Here is a 14,551-nt window from a genome sequence, read left to right as displayed (position 1 = left end):
GAGCGAGACTCTGTCTCAAAAAATAAATAAATAAAAAATAAAAATAAAAATAAAAAAAAGTCTTTCACAAACTATAAAACCAATGAAAATTTGTATTATTGGAGAATAATTAAGGACTTACCACGGTATCAACAATGATATTAGCAACAGTAAATATTTCAAATATTTACAGTGATATTCGAATATGATTGGCCTATGGTAAGTCTCCAACATAAAAATATCCAGGTCATCATTTATCTTTAAACATCCATTTCCCCACAGTCGCTAATCTGCCTAACTGCCTAAGTCTCCCATTAAAACCCACATGCTGGCCAGGCGCAGTGGCTCCGCCTGTAATCCCAACACTTTGAGAGGCCGAGACGGGAAGACCATGAGGTCAGCAGTTCGAGACCAGCCTGGTCAACATGAGGAAACCCTGTCTCTACTAAAAATACAAAAATTAGCCAGATGTGGTGGTGGGCACCTGAAATCTCAGCTACTCAGGAGGCTGAGGCAGGAGAATTGCTTGATCCCAGAAAGCAGAGGTTGCAGTAAGCTGAGATCATACCATTGCACTCCAGCAGGGGCGACAAGATCAAAACTGAGGAAAAGTCTCAGGAAAAACAAACAGAAAAACAAACAAAAAAAACCCACTTGCCAACCTTCCTAACCCAACGATGTGCACCTCTGCCTTTACCCACCACTTTCACTATACCCCTTCTCAAAATGCACACAGAGCATTATTCACTTCTGTGCATAATGTTATAAAACTATTTGGTGTTTTGATAGACTGTTCAAAATCAGGGAAAAAGCTGTGGGAAACAGATGTAACTGAGGAGAGCTTACCCGAAGGGGAAATTTCCAGCAAAGCTGGATAGCCTAAGCGAAATCCACTCTTGCCCCCCGATCCTTAATCTGCCCCCAAAAATCTTCATTTCATTTCATAACACTCTGAAATCCCACCAGTTACAGACTTACTGGTATCCCTTTTAAAAAATGTAAAATATATGAAAGTTAAAGAGATTATTTACTATTGGGACTTTGTATAAATTAATTTAATAGGACTACTTTCCTCATAGATTAGCTGAGATCAACAGCACTACTGGAACTGGAAATGCAGATTAAAGGATCACTGAAGCAAGCACCGGTTACGTATGGAATACTTGGGAGTAAGTAGCTAACGTGGAAACCTGGTGATACCATGGTAGCACACTGTAGCAGGAAGACCATGGGCTCCTGAACACTCCTGGATTTTAATCTGGTTCCACCACTTTTCCGGTGACCTTGGGCAAGTAACTTAACCTCTTCACATCTCAAGTTGCTCTACTATCAAATAAGATAATATCTCCCCACAAGGTTGTTATGTAAGATAGAATAACACAAGTGCCTTGCATATAACAGACTCAAAAAAAAAAAAAACAACAAAAAAAAGTCAGTTTACCTCTTTTCCATGTTCATTACTGAGGCAAGAACAAAAGGCACCAAGGAAGAGAAAGGAGTGGACTGTGTAGAAAAGAAGGATGCCAAAGAGAAACTCCTGAAAATTCCTCCTTGAAAACCGGGTTCAATCAAGAGAAGGTAAGAAAATAGTTTTGTTTTCTTTTCTCTACTTCACTCTCATTCTTTTTTCATGATCATATTGCCTTAGTCCCAAGACTCAAAATTCATATGGTAAACTAAATACAGAAGACTACGTTATGAATTGTTTGTATTATATTAAAGAGAAAGTACATCATAGAAGGTGGACTGAGAACCAATCTTTCATTCAATTCAATGGAACAAATATTACTGAATGCTTTTTATGATGTGTCTCAGGTGATTAGCAAAAAGTGGAGGAGAATGCAAAGATGAGTAAGAAAAAAATTTCTTGCCTTTAAGGAGTTAGTAGTGTTAAGGTTTCTGATTTCAGAGAATTTTATAGCACTCATCTCTGGGAAACACAATCAGTTCATAAGTTATGGACTTTTGCCCATTCTGTATCATTATGAATAGCATATGTTAGGTCATAAGGAAGAGATATTACAGAAAACTGATGGCTTTTATAATAAAGATTCTACTTTTACTATTAGCCAAATTTTTGTTTATTATTAAATTTTTAATACATAAAATTACCTGCCAAAATTTCGGTGTTTCGTGCAGCAATTGTTTTAACTTTTATTATTCCTGATTCAGCAGCCTGCAAGAATAAAAATAATTAGAACACAAAATTTACTGCCAAAATGAATTATCTATGGAAAATAAGTCATATGTGATAGACAAAATATCAAGCACAGTCACTACCACCTTTTTAATTTTCAAACCATCAGATACCAAGCCCAGTAGTGACATATATGTTAAATGTAATAAAATATGATTAATTTGATTATTCACAAGCAAACTCTGCATGCACTACAACATGTTGCCTTCCTCACTCTCAATCCCCTGCAAAGTTAAATTTTCCAAGAATAAAAATAACAAACAAAAACAAAATCTACTGAAAATAATTAGGCTCCTTTTCCCCATTTCAAGCCTCCTCTCCCTCCACCACACACAAAAAAATTGTAGAACACTGAAAAATCAAGTAAAACTAGTGTGTTGGATTTATTTATTTATTTATTTATTTTTGACGGAGTTTTTTGCTCTTGTTGCCCAGGCTGGAGTCCAATGGCATGATCTTGGTTCACCACGACCTCTGCCTCCCTAGTTCAAGCCATTCCCCTGCCTCAGCCTCCCAAGTAGCTGGGATTACAGGCACCCACCACCATGCCTAGCTAATTTCTGTATTTTTAGTAGAGACAGGGTTTCACCATGGTGGCCAGGCTGGTCTTGAACTCCTGACCTCAAGTGATCCACCCATCTCAGCCTCCCAAAGTGTTGGGATTACAGGCGTGGGCCACCATGCCCAGATCTGTGTTGGATTTTAAAAGCTACTTTGTTTTCTTTTTTGAGAGTGAATAACCAAACACTTCATTAACCATAGTATGTTTAGCGGGCAGTACTGGCAAGTCACATAGTATTTTACAGAATGCCACAGAACTGCACTGTCCAATTTGGTAGCCATTTGGCTACATGCGGCTATTAAGCACTTGATATGTAACCAGTCTGAATTGAGCTATGCTCTAAGTGTAAAATATATACTAGGTTTTGAAGACTTAATATTAAAAGAATATAACCTATCCCTTAATATTTATACTGACGACATGTTGAAATAATATTTCAAATTATTAAGTTAAATTATTATTAAAATCAAACGTGTTTCTTTTTACTTGTTTTCCCTTTTAGGGACAGGGTCTTGCTGTACTGCCCAGCCTGGACTGCAATGCCACAGTCATGGTTTATGGTAGCCTCGAACTGCTGGGCTCAAGTGATCCTTCCACCACCATCTTCCAAGTAGCTGGTACTATAGGTATATGCTAATTTTTTAGTTTTTTTGTAAAGACAGGGCCTTGTTATATTGCCCAGGCTAGTCTTGAACTCCTGGCCTCAACCGATCCTTCCACCTCAGCCTCCCAAAGTGCTAGGATTACAAGCATGAGCCATTGCACTTGGCTTCTTCTTACTTTTTAATGCAGTTAAAAATTACATACATGTATTACATCTGTAGCCCACATTATAATTCAATTGAAGAGTGCTGAGACATAATATTGACATACTATTTCCATCATAGAAACTCAGAACATTTTTATTATTTAGAAACATGCTATTTTATACATACACTGTTATCTATACCTCCAAAGATAGTAAGTACGTACTCATAAGAAGCTATATGTACAAGTTTTCTTATTAATTTGCTTGCTACTTAGTCATTTATTTTATCTCTTACTGCTTGCTAAGGGACAAGTGGTAGCAGTCTCTAAAGGTTTAAAAATAATTATGTAAAAACACCAGTATGCTCTGGCCTGTTAGTCTGACAAACAACGAACTGATGTCTAAAATAAAGAACACATTGTAAGATATACCATGTGTAGTAGACTTCTGTCATTTTGTTGGCTCCAAGCATATCAAGCCCCTGCTTGTGTTTGAAGAATTCCTAACTTCATAAATTTTGGTGCAAAACAGAGCCTATTTTCCACTATTAAAAATGAAAATGTAGATGGTTTTCCACATGCCCTGCTGGCAGCCTATGCTTACCCATAGAGATGTGCCCACCAGCAATTTTGAATGTGGAGCCTAGTAACAAAGAGCAGAGACAATAAAGAATTCTTTCTGATGACAGCAATAGTGAAAGCAGTATCTAGTTTCTGAAGGCAGCAGAACCAGTAGTGGACTGGAGTGACCAGCACACCCAGAAGTGCAATCAGCAGCATCCAGTCATTATTCAGCAGACACAGCCGTAATGGTCGCGTTGGCATGAGTTTTGCCATGGTACTAGTTGTTTAGCCTCCCCTTTGTTCATGTACTTTTTCTAGGTTCAAGCCCTCTACCAACTCTGTAAACCACTCAATATCCTATCAGTAAAGTTTATTTCTGCTTAAATCCACCAGAGTCAGCTTTCATTGCTCACAACTAAGAAGCCTAATGGATACACTAGGACTTATTTCTAAAACTTTAGAAAACGGAAAGGTCCCAAATTAAATTAATACATCTACCAGAAGAAAAACACGGTCAAAAGGAATTACTTCAGGGAAAGATTACTGGTGTTCTGATTATTTGGGCGTTGTGTATTAGAAACACTGGAAGCTTTTTTTTATTATTATTATTATACTTTAAGTTCTAGGGTACCTGTGCATAACGTGCAGGTTTGTTACATATGTATACTTGTGCCATGTTGGTGTGCTGCACCCATCAACTCGTCAGCACCGGAAGCTTTTAAATAAGTCCTGATGTCCCGATTGCAACCCAGTTAAACCAGAATGACTGCTGGTGGGAGCCAGCCATCAGTATTTTAAAAAATCTTCATGTGATTCCAATATACAGTAAAATTTAAAAGACTACAGCAATAATACAAGCAAGAGATAATGATGGATTGGCCCAAGATTGTTAGTGATAGAGATGGTAAGAAGTGGTGAGATTCTTGATATACCTTGAAGATGTACAAACCACAGCAAATTTACTACTATAAAAATTATAGAACACTGAAATTATTATGTGCATTTTGTAACATTCACACACCCCATCTCAAATTATCTTGGATCAATTTCTTACTGAGGCAGTGGAAATTAATCTGTGGTCACTGAAATTTCTTCCATCATCATTTTCAAGTTTAACCTCTCCCCTTTCTCACTATGGCCCTATATACCTTGCATAGGTCCAAAGTCAATATGTGGTTTTGCTTCGGTGCAAACAGAGATTGATTAAATTGAACCATCATAAATATGAATGTAATTTATCCAGACTTTCTGAATTCTAGTCAGTCAAACCTGAATGGTTTCCAAAATCCATCCTGTACCATGCTAGATGATAGACGTCAGTAAATGATTTCAGATTCGCCAGACATTGTCCTGATTTCCTGAGATGAATAAGAGTTGAACCATGAATGCGTGCACATGTCTAATAAATACCTTTATGCAAACACACAATAAGGAGAAGGAAAAGGAAGTTGGTTTTTCATTTTGAGACCAGGTCTTACTCTGTCACCCAGGCTGGCGTGGCAATGGCGTGATCACAGATCACTGCAGCATGGACCTCTAGGCTCAAGCAATGCATCCACATCAGCCTCCTGAGTAGCTTGGGACCACAGGCGCACACCACCACATCTGGCTAATTTTTTGGGGTTTTTTTTTGTAGAGACAGGGTCTCCCCGTGTTGCCTAGGCTGGTCTCAAACTCCTGGGTTCAAGCGATCCTCCTGTCTCAGCTTCCCAAAGTGCTGAGATTATAGGGGTGAGCCACCACGCCTGGTCAAGTATTTTTTAAGTAGTTCCAAAATGGTAACTTAAAAGATATGTAACCAGTATTTTCATTCTTAAATTCAAGGAATTGCCAAAAGGACTGTTTGTTGCCTTAGATATAATTAGACATATCTCATAGCTCCTCATTTTTAACATCCAAGTTTCTACTGTCAAAATACTCTGGAATTGTATCATCTTATTCTCATAGGAACCCTGTGTTGATGGAAAATGTCACTATTAACAATTATTGACACACTTGTATATCACTTAGGTATGAAATAAGACTAGCCTACACCTTTAAGGGTATTCTGTATGAACAGAGGTCTTCACAATCAGATTTCCTTCCATGTATCAAGGACTGTAGGTGTGAAAAGAAACTGTTAGCTTCTTGCTTTAAAAATATTCCCTATTCTGATCAGATACCAGGTATATCTGTAGGGAACCTAATCAATTGTAAACAGTTTTGTTTTTTTTTCCCTTAATTGATACTTATGCAAAAAAAAAACAAAAACAAAAAAAGAGGAAAAAAAGAAGATGAAAAAGTTCTACAGACTTGAATAGAAATGATATAGGTTAAGGTGAGTAATCTAATCTATTGCTGAGGACAATCTATGAGTTGGAAAGAATGCCAAAGCCTTAAATACACTGCAGCATTTAATATGTTACCTTAAAATTAATCTTCTCAAGAAACATTTTCTTCTTTTCTCAAAACCCTTTGCTGACTGCTTTTCTAAGACCACCTAGAGTATCCTTGACCTCATTTCTCACTCAGTAAACTCTTCCTGTGTAATACCATACAGCCAGCCCTCCGTATCCACTGGTTCTGCATCTGTAGATTCAACCAACTGCAGATCAAAAATATTCCAGGGTGGGGGGATACACACACACACACACACACACACACACACACACACACACACACACATTTTAAAATACAGTATAACAACTATTTACATAGCATTTACACTATATTAGCTATTATCTAGAAATGACTGAAATTATATGGGAAGATATGCACAGGTTATGTGCAAATATTACAACATTTCATATCAGGGACTTGAATATCCTCAGATTTTTGGTATTCCCGGGGGTTCTTGGAACCAATTCCCTGCAGATATCAAAGGATGGCTGTAATTTCATGGTTTCATTTACTTTCTAACTGCTGAAGACTTCTAAATTATATTCCTGTTCCTGATCTGTCTCCTATACTACAGAAATTATTAACCTAAATGTTTAAAAGGCACCTTAAATTCAACATTTTGAAAACAGATGTTATCATTTCCTTCTACCCCCAAACTCCTACCTCAGCCAGAGAAACCTATTACTTCTTTCTACAATTTCTATTTTTCTGACCAGCAGCATCATCTATCCAGTCACTGACCAGATACCCGGGTTTTTTCCCTCAACTCACAAGTCTAATCAGTCACAGAGTCTTTTGGTTAATGTATCTTGTACCTTTTTCTCAAATCTCACTCCCACACTTTAATTCAAACACTCATTATCAACCTAAATGAAGAAATGTCTCTACCTACAATCCTGTCCTCCATCCATCCACTGTGTCAATCTTCAATGATTCCCTAGTGCCCACTTCTACTAGTGTTTCTCAAAATTTAGTACAGTAGTGTAAGGACATCTTTTAAAAGGAAAAAACAAACTATGGACCTACCCAGTCACTGACAAATTTACATGTATATATAAATACAATCAGGAATATACTCTTTAGAGCTCTTACATTATAATGCCAACAAATTCACAAATGAAATACAAACCCAAATTAGTACTCATTAAATGACAAATAATGCTCTGCTAAAATTAAACCACTAGTAACAACAAGATAGCTGTAGACTTATGGTGCAGGTCCTTCTTATTTTGTCACCCTCCTAGTGTCATAAGCAGTGACGGAAATCTTTTCTTCCATCACTTTCTTCTATGGTAACTAGTGAAAAGCCTTTCTACCTTTAGTACTGTCTATGGCTTGTACCTGTAATGCTTTATCTTATTCATCTCATTATGCCTGTTTCTTCACACTATAAGAATAATAAAGATAAGAAATATATCTCATTCATATCTCTATATTATTAATGTCTATGCCAGTGCCTTTCATCCAGTAGTTATATAATAAATGTTCCTAAGGGAAGAAATGGAAAGTTCTAAATGTACCAAAAAAACTTGTTGGTATTTTATACACACACACACACACACAAATTATATCTACAAATGCCAATTCTAACTCACTTAAAAAGGGGAGCGAGAGGGATGGACTTTACTGTCTCAAATTGAAACATCCAGAGGAAGTCTGATCCAGAGATTTACAATGTCATCAGGGTTGCAGTTTCACTTATCTGCCATTCTCTTGGTTCTGCCCTGTTCCATGAGTAGGTTCATCCTCAGGCTGCATCCAATCTTGGCAACAATGGCTGCAGCCATTCCACACCTCAAATTTCATATGACACCATTTTGAAGGAGAGAAAGGGTCTCTTTCAGTAGCTCTAGAGAAAGAAAGAGAAAGCTTTTCTTTCCCAGAAGCACTCACTAGCATTATGTAACTTGCGCAGGAATGGAGATGAGGTGGGGAGCAGTTAGGAGGATTTAAAGTAGACTAATCTAGGCCAGAAGTGGTGGCTCACGCCTGTAATCCCAGCACTTTGGGAGGTCACGGCGAGAGGATCGCTTGAGCCTCAGAGCTCATGACCAGCCTGGGCAACATAGGGAGATCCTGTCTCTACAAAAAAAAAAAAAAAAAAAAAAAAAAAATCAGGCAAACGTGCTGGTGTGAGTCAGTAGTACCAGCTACTCGAGAGGCTGAGGTGGGAGCTCAGGAGGTCGAGGCTACAGCGAGTTGTGATTGCACTGCCACACTTTGGCCTAAGCGACAGAGAAAGACCCTGTCTCAAAATAAATAAATAAAAGTAAAGTAGATTAAGTTAATCATGGTACCCTGGAGTTAGGAATGAGAATCCAAAGGGTTGAAATGAGAGAAGAACACAGCCTACCACTGAAAGAAGCAAAAGGGAATGGATGGTAGCAAAGGAATTAACACATGTCCACCATCAACACTATGTACAGATTTACACACAGAAAAAAAGTTATTTAAAAGGTTAGTTTTTTTTCACAAAAGTTACTGTTCTGCTTGTTTTCGTTCTTGAGACAGGGCATCACTCTGTCAACAGAAGTGTAAGGACATCTTTTAAAAGGAAAAAACAAACCATGGACCTACCCAGTACAGTGACGCCTTCATAACTCACTGCAGCATTGAATTCCTGGGCTCAACCAATCCTCCTGCCCCAGCCTCCCAAATGGCCGGGACAGTAGGCTATATTAAGGCCAATTTACCAAAGGTCCAAATTATTTATCCACAGGACACAGTATGAAACAAGAGCTAAAGAAGAAATGTGAGGCTGGGCATGATGGCTCATGCCTGTAATCCCAACACTTTGGGAGGCCAAGGCGGGTGGATCATTTGAGGTCAGGCATTCAAGACCAGCCTGGTCAACATGGTGAAACCCCGTCTCTACTAAAAATACAAAAAGTAGCCAGGCAGTAGAGGTGTGCACCTGTAATACCAGCTACTCAGGAGGCTGAGGCAAGAGAATCGCTTGAGCTTAGGAGGCACAGGTTGCAGTAAGCCTAGATCATGCCACTGCACTCCAGCCTGGGCTATGGAGCGAGACAGTGTCTCAAAAAACAAAAAGTGAAATTCAAGTTAATGGCAACTTAGATAAAATAATGTACTAATGACACAAGAGAGGTATGGAGCTGCCTGAAGACTTGTGATTTTAGATGTCAGGTAAAATCAAAAGACCTGAAGTGAAGTGTACACTGGGAGTACTTGATACATCTAGAACACCCCTTAGGTGACAAAATCCTCATAAAACAAATACTACATTGAAATTAACAAGATTTTCTTCTGTAACATTCAATTATTCTACAACCCTAAAAACTTCTAAAAATATATACCTATATGACATTCCATTCTAGAATCTCTAGCTTCTAGGAAACAAAATTTCCTTAACATATCAAATAAAAGACTGGAATGCAGATTACATGTATATAGCTAAAAATATATACATGGTATTCCTACATAGGTGGTATGCTTTTTCCCTCCTTTCTTTTCTTTTCTTTTTTTTTTGAGGTGGAGTATCGCTCTCATTGCCCAGGCTGGAGCGCAATGGCGAGATCTCAGCTCACTGCAACCTCCGCCTCCCGGGTTCAAGTGATTCTCCTGCCTCAGCCTCCCCCCGAGTAGCTGGGATTACAGGCGTCCACCATAATGCCCAGCTAATTTTTGTACTTTTAGTAGAGATGGGGTTTCACCATGTTGGCCAGGCTGGTTGTGAATTCCTGACCTCAGGTGATCAGCCCGCCGAGGCCTCCCAAAGTGCTGGGATTACAGGCATGAGCCACCATGCCCGGCTGAAGATTAAATTTTTAAGAAAAGGAGGATGGGTGTGGTGGCTCACGCCTGTAATCCCAGCACTTTGGGAGACCGAGGCGGGTGGATCACAAGCTCAGGAGTTCATGACCAGCCTGGCCAACATGGTGAAACTAAAACACAAAATTACTAAAAGTACCAAATTACTCTACCAAAAATATAAAAATTAGCCAGGCATGATGGTGTGAGCGCCTGTAATCCCAGCCACTTGGGAAGCTGGGGCATGGGAATCGCTTGAACCTGGGAGGTGGGGGTTGCAGTGAACTGAGATCACGCCACTGCACTCCAACCTAGGCAAAAGTGAGAGACTCCGTCTCCAAAAACAAAACAAAACAAAAAACAAAGAAGCCATAACATGAAAGACAGAAGCAGTAGGACCTATTTGCAGACTAGTAGGTAACCTAGTTGGGCTGAAGTATAAAGGCATATGAAGAAGACTTGGGGGTGATGAAGCTAAAAAGGAAGGTTGAGAAAATCAAGAGAATACTAAATGCTATGTTAAAGAGTCCTATAAGTAGAAAAGACATTGTGGGCTTCTGTATGGGTGACATACAGAATGATCTGAAGTCATGTATGCTATTCGTGTATGTCAAAGGTCAGGCATAATGTTATTAATAGAATCTGAAATTAGCATAATAGCTGAGAAAACAGAAAAAAGGAAAAATACGTTAAAAATTACAGAGCTGGAAGGAACAGGTGACAGTGAATAAAGAGAGACGAGGGAGAGAAGATAGCCAAATATGACTAAAGTAGGCAACAGTGCTAGATACCATCAATAAAACAACTGAAATAGGGGGAAAATGACATTTTGAGAAAAAGACCCGTTCAATTACAGGAAGTTCTATCTGGCTAGCCGCAGTGGGTCACGCCTGTAATCCTAACACTTTGAGAGGCCGAGGTGGACAGATAATCTGTGGTCGGGAGTTTGAGACCAGCCTGACCAACACAGAGAAACCCTGTCTCTACTAAAAATACAAAATTAGCCGGGCATGGTGGCGGGCGCCTGTAATCCCAGCTACTCAGGAAGCTGAGGCAAGAGAATCGCTTGAACCCGGGAGGCAGAGGTTGCGGTGAGCCAAGATTGAGCCACTGCACTCCAGCCTGGGCAACAACAGTGAAACTCGTCTCAAAAAAAAAAAGAAAAGAAAAGAAAAAGAAGAGGCCGGGTGTGGTGGCTCATGACTGTAATCTCAACACTTCGGGAGGCCGAGGCGGGCGGATCACCTGAGGTCAGGAGTTCAAGACCAGCCTGGCCAACATGGTGAAACCCGTCTCTACTGAAAATATAAAAATTAGCCAGTAGTGGTGGCAGGCATCTGTAATCCCAGCTACTCAGGAGGCTGAGGCAGTGGAATCGCTTGAATCCAGGAGGCGGAGGTTGCAGCGAACTGAGATCGTGCTATTGCACTTAAGCCTGGGGGACAAGAGTGAGACTTCATCTCAAAAACAAAGGAAAAGAAAAAGAAGTTCTACTGATGCATGGAAAAAACATTCTAGATGTGTTTGATGTGCAACTGGAAATGCAGATCTATGCTCGGTAAAGACAGCAAATGAGTGAAGTAGATTTAAGAGTCATCAGCATCGTAGCAAGGCCAGAGGCAACAGAAGTAGGTGATGCCAAGCGGGTGAGCATGGAGAAAGGGAAGATCTGAAGACAGAACCTGGGAGACACTTGTATGTAAAGAAAAGGATGGTTGGGCACAGTGGCTCGGGTCTGTAATCCCAGCACTTTGGGAGGCTGAGACAGGTGGAGTGCTTGAGTTCAGGGGTTTGAGACCAGCCCAGGCAACATGGCAAAACCCTGTCACTAGGAAAAATACAAAAATGTGCCAGCCATGGTGGCATGTGCTTATAGTCCCAGCTACTCAGGAGGCTGAGGTGGGAGGATCGTTTGAGTCTGGGAGGCAGAGGCTGCAGTGAGCCAAGACAGCCCACTGCACTCCAACCTGGGTGACAGAGTGAGACCCTGTCTCAAAAAATAGAAACAAAACGAAACAAGAAAAGGACATGGAATACTGAGAGGGGAAACAGGGAAGTATAGTGTTACAAAACTGAAAACTAGAGGTTTCCAAGATGGAAAGAATAATCAATAGTAACAAATAATGAAGCAAGGTAAACAAATGGGAACAATAACAAAAACAAGCAAGTTGTGAAGGCATGTGCAGCATGATATAATGGAAAACAGGAGAGGAGTTAGAGATGGATTCACATGGACTTACATACCATTTCCACCATTTTCCAGCTTTACTACCTTATGCAAATTACTAAACCTGTCTAAACCAGTTTCCTCATCTATAAAATGAAATATTTAATATGGCATGTTGCATTAGAGTCTCAGGATGCAAAGTTCCAAGCCTAGTGGGAAGGCAACATTTTATTCAACCTTAACTTCATGAGAATAAAGGCAATTCCTCAATTATTTCTGTGTTCCTGCTGTGCTTTTTCAGGAGACTCATAAATTTGTGTTAAATTATAACAATAACAGCAAAACCTTCTACTTCATACATGACTGAAAATGTTCAGCTATACTTACATAAAGGAAAAAAGAAAAATCAAATTTTGAAATATGTCTTCCTTTTTGGTTTATAAGTTAGAGACTATGTCTTTTATTTTTTCTGTAACCAAAGCACAACGTAATCATTTATTTCGGTTTATAGATTTCAATATATAAAGCATGAATATATTATATTATGCTTATGGGCGAAAGAACACAATGTCAAGAGGAAGAAACTACAATACATTATGAAATACTAAACCAAAAGAGATCCTAAGTAAGCTCGTAAAGATTATCCAGCCCTCATCTTCACTGTCATAAGTCGTGCAAATGAGGTGTTAACCCAAACAGGAGAGCCAATGACATGAGTCACAGTCCCTAAATATCTGATTAAATGGCAAATCCTGTCACAGTAAGTGGAAGGCATCTCTTTCACCAGGGGTCTCCCTAAGCCAGTTAACAAACCAAAACACCTGGATACTGAGGCATTCTATCACAAGAAACCTTTGCTTTTCTCTGCCAGCCAATTTCTATCAGGTCTGAATGGGCAACAGGAAACTTAAAGTACATAGCCTGGGAACACTACTTGCACTTTTGAATTATTTATACCCTTACTGATTCTGCATCATTTAAAAAGAGAGAAAAGAAATCTATCCAATTTTGTAATTCTGACCACCTAAACTCAAATGAACTTCTCTCCCTTAACTCTTCTACCACCCATTCCCTGGACTTCATCATCCTCTAGTACTGGGCAATCTGAAATGCAATATTCCCACCATTGTCCCAACTCCTATCCTTCTACCTCTCTCACTCCCCAACCCCACTGCTCTTTGATGAAATAGCTGCTGCTAGCCTTTAACCTTCCCATGATCGTCCAATCAGTCAAAACTATTGGCTTTCCTTCTTTAGGAATCCAACCTAGCTCTCACAATCTACCATCATTTCAACCACTCTTCCTGCTAAGACTCTTAAGTGTTCCAAGACAATTTCTCCTCCACTTCTCCAAAGTGATCCACTGCTCTCCTCAAACTTCCCACCCCACCCCCTACTTCTTTTATCACTTAATTATTCCTAGTAACAAGCTTGTTTCTTTTTTTTTTTATTATTATACTTTAAGTTCTAGGGTACATGTGCATAACGTGCAGGTTTGTTACATATGTATACCTGTGCCATGTTGGTGTGCTGCACCCATCAACTCGTCAGCACCCATCAACTCGTCATTTACATCAGGTATAACTCCCAATGCAATCCCTCCCCCCTCCCCCCTCCCCCCTCCCCGTGATAGGCCCCGGTGTGTGATGTTCCCCTTCCCGAGTCCAAGTGATCTCATTGTTCAGTTCCCACCCTATGAGTGAGAACATGTGGTGTTTGGTTTTCTGTTCTTGCGACAGTTTGCTGAGAATGATGGTTTCCAGCTGCATCCATGTCCCTACAAAGGACACAAACTCATCCTTTTTAATGGCTGCATAGTATTCCATGGTGTATATGTGCCACATTTTCTTAATCCAGTCTGTCACTGATGGACATTTGGGTTCATTCCAAGTCTTTGCTATTGTGAATAGTGCCACAATAAACCTATGTGTGCATGTGTCTTTATAGCAGCATGTTTCTTATCTTCCCAAGAAAGCAGAGGCCACAGACCAAACTGCCCACAACTTGTCACTCCCTTCTGTCAAATTTGTCACATTCAAACCCGGTTTTTCCTTTGTCCTTCCTCTGTCAGAAGATGATGTGTCCTTTCTCAGACTGAAATCCCGTTCATATACTTATGCCACTGAAACTTCAGTTTTCTCAAGGACCTTCCTCTAACGAGTTTTACCCTTCTGTCCTGTATCTT

General features: G+C 39.7%; 1 protein-coding gene across 2 annotated transcripts in view; it reads right to left on the bottom strand.

The window, feature by feature from the left end:
• MON2 (MON2 homolog, regulator of endosome-to-Golgi trafficking) overlaps positions 1-14,551 on the bottom strand; it is a 128,541-nt gene that overhangs the window by 109,075 nt on the left and 4,915 nt on the right. For both annotated transcript variants that reach the window (XM_015152194.3, XM_015152196.3), the window contains exon 2: positions 2,092-2,155. In XM_015152194.3, coding sequence (XP_015007680.2) covers positions 2,092-2,155 — 64 coding nt within the window. The remainder of the gene's footprint in view (positions 1-2,091; positions 2,156-14,551) is intronic.

This window comes from Macaca mulatta, chromosome 11 (assembly GCF_049350105.2).
Source record: "Macaca mulatta isolate MMU2019108-1 chromosome 11, T2T-MMU8v2.0, whole genome shotgun sequence".
NCBI classification, from domain to species: Eukaryota; Metazoa; Chordata; class Mammalia; order Primates; family Cercopithecidae; genus Macaca; species Macaca mulatta.
Note: the sequence above shows the minus strand (reverse complement) of the source record. Positions and strands in the feature narration are given on the sequence as shown.